Source organism: Stereum hirsutum, assembly GCF_000264905.1.
Source record: "Stereum hirsutum FP-91666 SS1 unplaced genomic scaffold STEHIscaffold_11, whole genome shotgun sequence".
NCBI classification, from domain to species: domain Eukaryota; kingdom Fungi; phylum Basidiomycota; class Agaricomycetes; order Russulales; family Stereaceae; genus Stereum; species Stereum hirsutum.
In genome coordinates this window covers 1,662,471-1,673,202 of record NW_006763141.1, presented here as the reverse complement: position 1 = coordinate 1,673,202, position 10,732 = coordinate 1,662,471, and the positions used below count along the sequence as shown (strand labels likewise).

Here is a 10,732-nt window from a genome sequence, read left to right as displayed (position 1 = left end):
TCCAGAACGACTGGCGGCAGTCAGAGAGCAAGTTCATTAAGCTGCTTCCTCGGCATACAAACCTCATAGTGCGCTCCTTTTATATTGATATCCACCAGCGAGGACGAAGAATGGCAAGAGCTGCTCGTCGTCGTCATCGTCGTCGACTTGAACGCGCTTCTTATGTTTTCTAACTCGAGGGCCGCCACGCACCAATCAGCCCTGGTGCTCAAGTTGCCGCTTTCCCTTTCGTGCCTCCCTCTCCTTATTGTAACCACCGCATTCGATTCACTTCCATCTCTATCAGCTTTAATAAACTGAACGCGACATTTCTGCTCGTTTTTTCGCGATAACGGTCCGCGCCACAATTGCCTAGACAGAAGGAGGCCTCTAATCTTCGACGGTCATTCGAACAACTTGCTCCCACGACTCATTAACGCTCGCCTAGTCATCGCTGCATCACGTTGAACGCTGTCCATGGATCTGGATTTGACGACATTGACGGCGGAAGAGAGAAAGGAGGCTGTGGACCGATCAGTCCGGGAGCCTTTAGAAATAACAATGACGAGCAAAGTGTGTTCGTCTCGCACAACTTGTAGACATTGCACTCTCTGCTTCCTCCCATCGACGCTCTTCTCGGTTTGAAACGCACCCTTGCCGCCTTTTCTGCTTCCATAACGCTCTTTGCTCCCGAACTCTCAGCATCTATGCCGTAGAAATTGTGTGGCGTCTATCCTCGGACTTGGAGCACGGCGTAGCATTTGTTACTTTCGATCGTCCATCTTCATCTTGTGGACGACGAGGGCCTTCCGAGTGTCTGTAATCACGACCGTGGTATACAATTCACTCCATATTACTCCGAGCTATGCGCAGTTACTGTACTTTTTCGACCAAGTGTTCGTGGGAGAATTATGTCAGCCGTGACCACCGCTGGGCCACGGTTCGTTCGGGCGGGCCACGCGTGACGAACAAGCAGAATTGTTCGCATTAGTTCCCAAAAATTGAATTTTGGGTGATTTTCAGCGCAAATTTGTCACGATTTTCTGTTCGTGAACCCGTGTGTACGCGTGACCCCGGGACCAAAACTGTTCGCCGACGCCCTCTGCGTGATGCGTGACAGGACCCCTGCGTATGCTGACGGAGGTCCCATCCGAAAACCCCCAAAATCGGTCGTTTTCGTCGCACGATTTGGGGGGTTTTCGTCGCATCAGGGATGGGACATCGGATTTTTGGCCATTTTCGTCGCACGTCGGATGGAACATCGCTCCGCATAAGGCCTTCCCAAGCCCTGGCTGTCAAAAATTTTCCCCAAATCATATTTTTGGCCATGTTTACCAAGTCTTTACCCCATTTTTTGCGTCCCCGAGAGACATTTTCGTCGCATAGCGGGATGGAACATCAGCATCGAAAAGCCGTTTTCGTCGCACTACGGATCGGACGAAACGCGATTTTTCGCCCAAAATTCGTCGCATCAGGATGGGACCTCCGTTAGCATACGCAGGGGTCCTTGCGTGACGAACACTTGGTCGAAAAACTACAGTATTTCGTACAGTCTTATCTTGGTCTTATCGAAAATTTCAGCTTCCTTCCAGGTCAATTTGGCACATACGTTCATGTTTATTATGAATCATGTGACACACGTCACCGCCGATGCCCCTCATACCGCTATACGTTGTCGCCGACACTCGACGATTACCTATCCGCGCATCTCAGCTACTGAAACCTGAGGAAAGGTTCGACTGCATTCCATGCCCTTGTCAATATCACAATAAAGAATCCGAAATATTGACACACTCACTTTCGCAGTCCTCTATCGGGTCGAATTTCTCCTTCCGCAGCTCGAGCTTACTCACTCCATTCCCTCTGTCCACCGGCACGTCTGCATCTGATGGGACCCATCCTCCCAGGTGCTTCTTCTCCTTCAAAAAACACCCGACCGGAGTCGACCGGAAGTGCTTCTCTCCCTTTACTAAACTAAGCGGCATCTCCGATTCATCTGCTGTAGACATCAGCCCCAAATCTGCCTCCTCACTTAGTGGATCATCATCTACTGCCTTGTCCATCACTGGGTCGATGACATGCTGCTTTCCCGACTCGAAACCAATGACGATATAGGCTCCAGGTCCGTCTGTACATGGGACGAAGTGGACATCCCGCGCATTAGCGGTACTCGGAAGAAGTATCGTGTTCTTCGGTTTCAATAGAGCGTTCTTTTGACCAGCGTCAGTGTTCGGATGTCCCGGAGGGAACAAAGGAACTCTGATGACGCTGAGTAGCTGGTCTCTCTCCGTTACGTATAGGGTATTCTCCGTCCATGTCAACGTGAAGGGTAGACGGGGAACGGTGAGCGCGAGCCGCCCGCCCAGGTGAAGTTTGACGCGATGTATGAGAGCAGGTGGACTTCGTGTCGTCTTGCGAGCAGAGAGGCGATAAGTCGAGACCATCAAAAAGAGTTGCAGTTCGTTGGTGCGCCGCTTTTCTCCTGGCATCCTGCGTCTGATAACCTGAGCTTCGAAAGAAGCGATGTGGAGATACATCCCGCATGAGGAGAAGTGTAGCTTGACCGATATGCGACGCGCTGCGTGGAGTGGCTTAGTGGCGGAAGAAACGATATCAAGTCACGGCTAAACTCACTGTATGGCGAAGATAAGTGTATTTTCCTCGTAAAATAAGTGCTGCTTTCCACGTCAGCAAACAGGATGTCTCCCGATCCCAATGGCCACACCACGAGTGCCTTGTACGGATGAATGACGGGTGGAGATGCATAGAGAGGTATACTCGAATGCTGAACAAGGTGAAAAACTCTTCGTGGAATATGTTCGCTGATGTCGTAGACCGTCAGACAAACGTCTGCTCCCTTCTCGGCCCTCTGCTTCCGCATAGCGTTTGCGTTCGGATTTGGGGCATCATTGGACATGCTGTCCATTTGCATGAGCTTGTCAAACAAGCGCCCAAATATCTGCTCGATGTCTTCTTCGTCCCCCTCTTGCATTATTTCTTCGAGGGGCGGCAGTTCGTCAGACGATGCGTCACTCGAGGGCAGTTCGAGGGAATCCGTGTCTGAGTCTGATTCTTCGTCTTCGTCACTGTCCGACTCTGCTGTTTCCTCGTCTTCATCGGTATCTGCTTCAGTATCCTGCTCGTCTGTGGTGCGCCCGTCTTCATCCCCATCTCCGCCGTGCTGTGACTCTACACTGGGTCCTGACACGGAGGTTACGTCAGGTGATTCTTCGGCCCCACCTGTCTCGAGTCTTATGTCTCCCTCGGTACCTACTGGTGCAGTGGAGTCAGAATCATCTTCGTATTCACTCTGTGAGCCAGATGACACCTCTGATTCCTCAGAGGAGTCATCTAGATACTCATCCGACTCAATATCTGAGTCCAACTCTTCCCCATTCTCAGTAGATCCTTCACTCCACGACTCGTAGGCCTCATCGATGTCGGAATCCGAAGAGCTGGCGTCATAGTCTTCTTCCTCTTCGCTTTCTGAAGCCTCCTCGTCGTAGCTTGTGGACGACCTGCATGAAAGCTTCTCCAGAAATTGGAGGTCACGTCCGAAGTTTTCCAGGGTACGGTACGGACTGAGAAGCGCTTCAGCAGCTGCGTATCCGCGGGAGCCCACGGCGATGAGTGAAACCCTTCTAGCAACCTCATCGAAATAGGTGGGTAGAGCATGCTCCGGATTATCGTTTTGCATCAATTCTCTGAATTGGTCATCCTCTTCTAGGACATAGAGGTGAGCACCAATACGCAGCATGCCCCCATCGTCACTGATCATGGTTGGAAGAGCTAGAAGCATGGGTGCCTCGTCAAGATAACGGCGTGTGTACGTGCGCCAGTTGGATACTCTTTCGTTTGTCTGAAGAGCCTGTGTTTTCTGAATGACAGGTGCTGTGTTGGCGCGATTTGAAATCCACTGCTCGCATGTGAATATGAGAGTTCCGTCTTGGTGATTCCACGCACTATTTCGCGGACAAATTCAGTACTCGTTCGATAATCCAGAAGGCAATATGGGCTGGACGTACTTCATTCTGAGGGACGTGAACTTATTCCCCACAATGTTCAAAGCTCCGTACTCCTTTCCGACGCGGAATGTATTCCCTTCTGAACTGTCCGCGAATTTAAACGAAGTATACCTGCCGGCGAACTCAGAGAAGAAGTTATCCTTCCCCAGCGAGCCCCACCAAATACGATCTATCTCCCCCAGGTATGGAAGGAATTTGCATTCCGGGATATGTTCTCCGTGACAGCCTCCACAGCTAAGGAAGTTCTGCCAGTCGTGAAGCAGTTGCCGGAAGTCGACGAGGTATTTGGATGCAAGGGGGCGACGCACTCCATGGTCCGTCTCTTCGACCATTAGCCATCTTGGCATGGATCGAAGAAGGCTAGGCTCCCCTCTAACATACCAAACGTCGAATTTCCCATCCACCCACAGCATTTGCATCTGCATGCATGTCTGAAAGTTTGGACTGGACATAAAGCTCTTGACGCGTAGACGAATGTCGTCCTTCCTGGACGTTGCGTAGGTCAGGACGTCGTCAGCCTCCAGATGCTTATCCCAGTATTTCGCCGCGTATAGCGCAAAATGATGGGTGTCGACCGAGTTCTTGTCTTTGTCAAGCCACCGTTTGACATCGTCCTTTTGACTTTTCTTGCAGAGCAAGTGCGAGTAAACCGGGCGAGAAAGATAGAGAAGACAAGCGTCGGCAATTGTGTGTCGAGTGACTTGGGAGAAGAACGAGTGAGCTTCTTTCGCCTTTTCATCAGCGTCAGAAGGCGCAGGTCCGTTTCGAGGTCTTGTCTTGAGGAAGTCGAGGACGCTCGCGTGGACGAAGCGACACGTCTCCGGCGATGGAGCAGAATCCGAAGTCGGTGTTTGGACTTGTACGAGGTGTATGGGAGTGTATCTAGCGACGAAGGCCTGTGGACGTAGTTTCCGCAGACGTTCTCCTTCGCTCTCCTTGTTTTTCCCCTGGGACATCAACAACGACGAGATTTCCTGCAACTCCTGAATGCTGAGAACTCGTCGTGCAAATGCCATCAACGAGATAACCTTCCTAATGTACAGATATAATGTTAGAAGCGATGTTGTTAGCTGAAGCAAGCGAACGTACACTGCGACTCTTCGGTCCTCTTTCTTGATCCTGAGGAATAAGTCTACATAAAGTGACTCTATGTCCTGAGGAAGACTAGACTCGCTCTCCTGTACTAGACCCTTGGTGATCATGGTAGTATTCGTCTCATCGGAGTCGAAGCTCTCCGTCATGAGCTTGGCCCAAAGGAAGTTACCCTGTGCCTTGTCGGTCAATTGCATGCGAGCTACGGCAAGACGAAGCTTGCTATCCAGGTCAAGACCTTCGGTTTCGTAGCTCGAGAGCCTATCCTGGAGCGAAGTAAACCTGCTCTCGAGAAAGCGCTTGACATCGTCATTGATGCGCGTTCCAAGATCGATTGAAAGATGGACGCGGTCTGAAAGATGGGTGGAGTTGGTGGGATGGATGATATCCTTGTGCTGTCGCCTTGCACACCAGAGGCGGATGCAATCCGGGACGGTGTCGCACAGGCGCATCAACGAGCTCACGACGCGTAGAAGTGGTCCAGGGTTCTCCGCTTCGTCGATTCCATCGATGAACAAATATGCCGGCGCGAGCGTAACGACAAGTTCCTTCACGATGACAACCAATTTCTGTGATCCGGCATCGAGGGCCTCCTCGATTCTACGGCGAAAGTCGCGCTCGATACGTATCCTGCGACGAGAGTAGGCTGAAAATAGTTGCTTGGCGAGCATACGCAAAAGCTTCATCTCATCGTCGCACGGGTGAGAGAATTGACAAAAGTAATATGCGACTGGGGCTTCGGGATACCGCGTCGTGATGTCCTTGATCGCAAATTGGGTCAATACCGACTTTCCGTATCCGGGAGGTCCATTGATGCAGAGCATATTCGACTGAGGCGTTGTTGACATCATCCATTCGATGTATTGCGAATCCTCGGTGAGCCAGGTGCATGTCCCTGTTTGATGTTCTTGTCGTAATGTTTCAAAACGTGCCAGATTGTCTGCGTCTTCCCTTTTGATCGTCTCAAGGAGCTGGTTCCGGATGATGGATCTGAGATCGTCTAGAACACAGTTAGATGCTTGTTGGACAGGAAATGAGGATTTGAATATACCGTCATCTCGATTTTCTTTCTCTGCGTGTCGTTGCGTCTCCCACTCTCTGTGGTCCCGGGCAGCTGCCTGCTCCTTTTCATTCACCTGACGTATTTCCTCAAGCGTTCTTCCTCGGCAAAGAGATGCCTCCTCTTGAATTTTGTCTACATCTTTCCGTAGTTCCGCCACGATCTCGAGGATTTTATCGGAAGGTGACTTAGCAGAGAAGGTCGTCTTCGCTCTTTCGAGAGCTAAACAAAAATTAAGGTCAGGAGCGTCATCAATAGGTCGTAGAAGCATAGATACTGACCAGATCGACCACACTCTTTGCTCACACGATGCCAGAACGTGATTATGTTTTTATATGATTGAAGGAAGATCTGCTGCATCCGATGCGAGCGACAATATAGTCTATCAAATGCCGGGATCCGTTCGATCTGTTCCGCAACAGTACTAAGGTGCTCTCCCATGGTTTCCGCTAGTTGATGTTGCTTTTCTACGCACTTTTTGTGAAAACAAGTTACTCAATCAGTGTTGAATAGTGATCGTAAGTATGCGATAGCTGACCTGTAAAACGAGCTTCACGGCTCCCCAGACTATACTCACTGGCATTGGTCCCGAGGAAGCTACCCAAATATATCGTCAATAATTTCAAGGGTGAAGTATTGGCGTGAGCTGACCTATTTGATCCAGGAACGAGCTGTATGCTAAGAGTGCCTTCGAGATGCGCAAAAAGGCTTTTTGCACAGGATTACTGAGCTTTTTCCTCGCCTGAACATCTGCTTCGATCCGAGACTGTATCCGATCATGTTCCAACAAGGTGTATGCAGGTCCTACAACTCTGCATTGATCGATGAAGTCACGTTTTCCTTTGCCTTTTGGAAGACTGTTTATGAAGTCGACCAAGGCAGAGCTGAAAGCGTCCAGATGAGTCTCCTCGTGATCAGCGTTGGGAAGCATAGGAGGAGATTGCACGATGAAAGGTGAACTCAGGTCAGGGAAAAAGTGATAGAGATATGAGCTTCTGGGGTTGGGGATGCTTGCGATACATCGTCTCCCGCTCACCAGAGTTTATCTGAAGTACGAGACGACCAAAATAAGACCATTGTCGGGATGGACACATGCTTCTCCGGCGATAGATTGATCATCCTGATATCATGCACAGGGAGCCGCTCGCATAGCCGCTCGCATCAACCGTGGATTCAACCCAAAGTCGTTCCATCAGCGTCTGAGGACACTTACGGGATGATACAGTATTGGGGACGTGTGATTATGCATCGTTCTTCAAGGCCCATATAGCTCGGCCCAATGGCGGGCATCAAGAATAAAATACAGAATGTTGGCTTTAACAATTTGTGAAGGAGTGGAAAGCTAAAGATACAACGACCAAGTATTCCGAGATTGATTATGTCTAATAGTTGGAATAATTTGTGCTATACCATTCAATCGCGCAGTAATACGTTTGGGCGCACACGAGACCCTCATAGCGGGAACGTGTGAAGCTAACATTAGATGGCATGCGAACATTCAAGCGTCCAGATACTGTGTGGCATCGCTTGAGCCTAGGTCACATTCATCCCTGCTCGACGGAGGTCAGATATACCGGAGCACTGAAGCATCGGAGTTCAGAAATTTCCGTGGCCTTCCCTTAGAAACTAATATTATCAGCACCCAAGGACACAGGTAAGAGAGCTGGTTTCCTCGTATCAGCAATTTTTTGGGCGGTGCTGTCCCTACAAAGATAGACTCTGATGGAACTTTGCGCAGTCTTGCTGATGCATAAGATGACAATACCGCAGAATCTCCGAATCTGTCAGTATATATTCAAAGGTTTCGTCACGGCCGATTTATCCTCAGTCAGTCTCTCTTCATACAATCTATCTGACGCTTCTACTCGTTGAAAGGATCTAATGGCGGGCGAAGAAGCGCCGAACCCTCCTGTCGAAGATATTCTCAAGAAGCGTATAGGACGCTATGATCTCTAGTCAGTCTCAATGCGGATTGTATTCTCTATGATCACTGATTGGTGGCTCCACCTTTAGCTGGGATGTGTACGTTTGCAACGCTACTGTCAGCGACCGGTACTGGAACTAACAGTTCTATAGGCGGAGCATGTCACACCAGCTTCGTAAAAGCAACAAACCCAAACGTGACAGGACCAAGGGAAGATATGCGCTCGTCGTCAAGCGGGTGATCGATGAGCGCGGACGATACGATGAAACCCAGATCGAGATAGAAAGCAAAAAGTTACTCGATCTTTTACTCGGAATCAATGACGACGTAGAGGGCTGCTCGCTAAGCAAAGTGAGTTCAACATTACTGGGGAGTGGCACGTATAGGGTTGTATTGTGGGACTTGTCTGATCTGATCACCTACATTTCACTCAGGGACACAGTCGTATCTCACCAAAATTCCTATTTCACTCCTATGATGCCCTCCGGGAGGCTCTGCGGAGCGAAGAAGGTAGCGCGGATAAGGATGAGGCGTTCATATACGACATCAAGAGCGCCCTTCACCTCGTCGAGGTTGACGAAGGTACTAGCATTCGTGAACTGGAGGCATCTTTGGAGAAGAAAGAAATAGCGTACGAGCTGCTTTGGGCCCTATTCAAGCCTAACACGCTCGTGTTCAACTACCACTCCGAAACCGAGGAGTCTCGAATTCTACTCTTTCGCGACGGAGTGTACGGCAAAACGGAACAAGGCGTCCCTTACTTCGGCTTGAATTGCGACATCATACACAATGACGGCTCTCTCTTTGGAGTTGCGCGAGTCAATTTACAGATCATGGGATATCGAGGCTCGCGGAGCATTACGACTCTTTCGGCATTTCCGCTGAGCCTTCACGCCGACCATGAAAACATTTATAATATGGCAGTAGAGCGAGGCATGCGGCGTGCACGTTTGGAAACGCACACCTACCATGAATTCAGCGGATACGCCATTCGTGAAAAGGAGTCGTTGGGAAACGTTTCCACAGAGAAGTCCTACGTGAGTAATCTCCTCGTTCGCGGCTACAAGTATTTGACAAAGCCACGTTTGAAAAATATGCGATCTGATAGTCTTCAGGACGCGTAATGATCAGTCCCTTGGCCTTCAAGCAATTCAACCCAGAATGCTCGTACAACCCAGAGGTTGTCAAACCCCTCTCTGAGGATAGTCTCTCTGATGCCGAGTACTCAATATGCTCCCCTATCGTTCTTGGGTTTGCCTTCAACGAGAAGTTCTGGGGTGAGTGTTGCTTTCATGGGAAACAATGTGCCATATATCTGATCGCTAACATCTGCCCAGGTGGATTTTCGATGTCTCGACTTGAGAAGGTCATTTGGAATGATGATGCGTTCGACCTTCTCGTTCTCGAGCACGAGAGAAAGACGCTCATTCACGGTCTCGTGAAATATCATGCCTCTCGTGAGCATGCCAATTTCGACGATATTATCCGGGGAAAGGGGAAGGGATTGATTGGCCTGCTTGCGGGAAGTCCTGGATGTGGGAAAACACTGACAGCAGAAGCGGTCGCCGAGGTCACACACAAGCCGTTGTATGTTGTCAGCGCGGGAGAGTTGGGAACGACCCCGGAACACGTCGAGGCACGATTGCTACGGGCACTACAGCTTGCTCAAACGTGGGATGCGGTGCTGCTACTAGACGAGGCAGATGTATTTCTGCAGCAACGCAGCACCCTGGATATCACTCGGAACTCCCTCGTCGCTATTTTTCTGCGCCAACTGGAGTACTACAAGGGAATCATGATTCTCACCACCAATATGGCCCAGAACTGCGACGGCGCTTTCGAGAGTACGTGTTATGCTCCACGTGAGAAGGACTGATACTTATACGACGTCTCTGCATTGAAAGGTCGTATTCATTTTTCGGTTCAATACCCCGACCTTGACTTCGAAGCGCGAAAGAAGATATGGAAGACATTCTTCGAGCGTGCTCAAGTGAGCATCACAGATTCCGAAGCTAACCAGCTGGCAGAACATCCCATAAACGGCCGTCAGGTGGGAGCGTTTCAACTGGGGTCAAACAGATAGGTTGCTGACCTCATAAACAGATCAAAAACGCCTTCAGCAGTGCGCAAACCGTATCTCTCGCACGAGGAGCGGCCCAGATCACCATAGAGAACATCAACGTAGTTCTCAAAGTTCTACAGCAATGGACGAGCCGTTCTGGCAACGAGAAGGATGCTGAAAATTCTACAAAAATTACTCCATGACGATGGATCGTGGCGGCTGTTTCCTGCATGTTTGTATACACTTTATCTGGCTTGCGAAAATCACCGCTGGAGTAGCGACGATGACAGTTCCGGTCCGAAAAAATGCCACAAGCAGAGTATTCCCTGAAAGAAGCTTATCACGGGGCATCAGACGAAATGAGAGGAATACGTGACGTTCTCGATATTGCTCGTGACGAATGCCGCCAGTGAACACTGCGATGATTCATGGGTAATCTCACAGAAAGGATTGTCATTTGAGGGCTAGTTGTAAAATGGTGGCTAGATAACAATTGTCTGACTGCGTCAAAGACAATGAATGCGCATCCTCGACCACGGAACGTTCAAAGATTAAAAAGGAGACGAAAGCAGAGGACCTATGGGGTCTGT

At 49.8% G+C, this 10,732-nt stretch overlaps 2 protein-coding genes across 2 annotated transcripts; one reads left to right on the top strand and one right to left on the bottom strand.

The window, feature by feature from the left end:
• Positions 1-1,688: 1,688 nt before the first annotated feature.
• Positions 1,689-7,087, bottom strand: STEHIDRAFT_112959 (uncharacterized protein; the record flags this gene model as incomplete). Its single annotated transcript, XM_007306654.1, has 8 exons — positions 1,689-1,732; positions 1,778-2,557; positions 2,614-3,941; positions 4,005-5,036; positions 5,094-6,378; positions 6,438-6,630; positions 6,734-6,753; positions 6,808-7,087. 8 exons carry the CDS (start codon positions 7,085-7,087, stop codon positions 1,689-1,691), a joined length of 4,962 nt encoding a protein of 1,653 aa, XP_007306716.1.
• Positions 7,088-8,239: 1,152 nt separating this feature from the next.
• STEHIDRAFT_61359 (P-loop containing nucleoside triphosphate hydrolase protein) lies at positions 8,240-10,163 on the top strand (the record flags this gene model as incomplete). The annotated part of the gene is made up of 5 exons (XM_007306239.1): positions 8,240-8,431; positions 8,515-9,117; positions 9,189-9,357; positions 9,418-9,924; positions 9,985-10,163. 5 exons carry the CDS (start codon positions 8,240-8,242, stop codon positions 10,161-10,163), a joined length of 1,650 nt encoding a protein of 549 aa, XP_007306301.1.
• Positions 10,164-10,732: the final 569 nt, after the last annotated feature.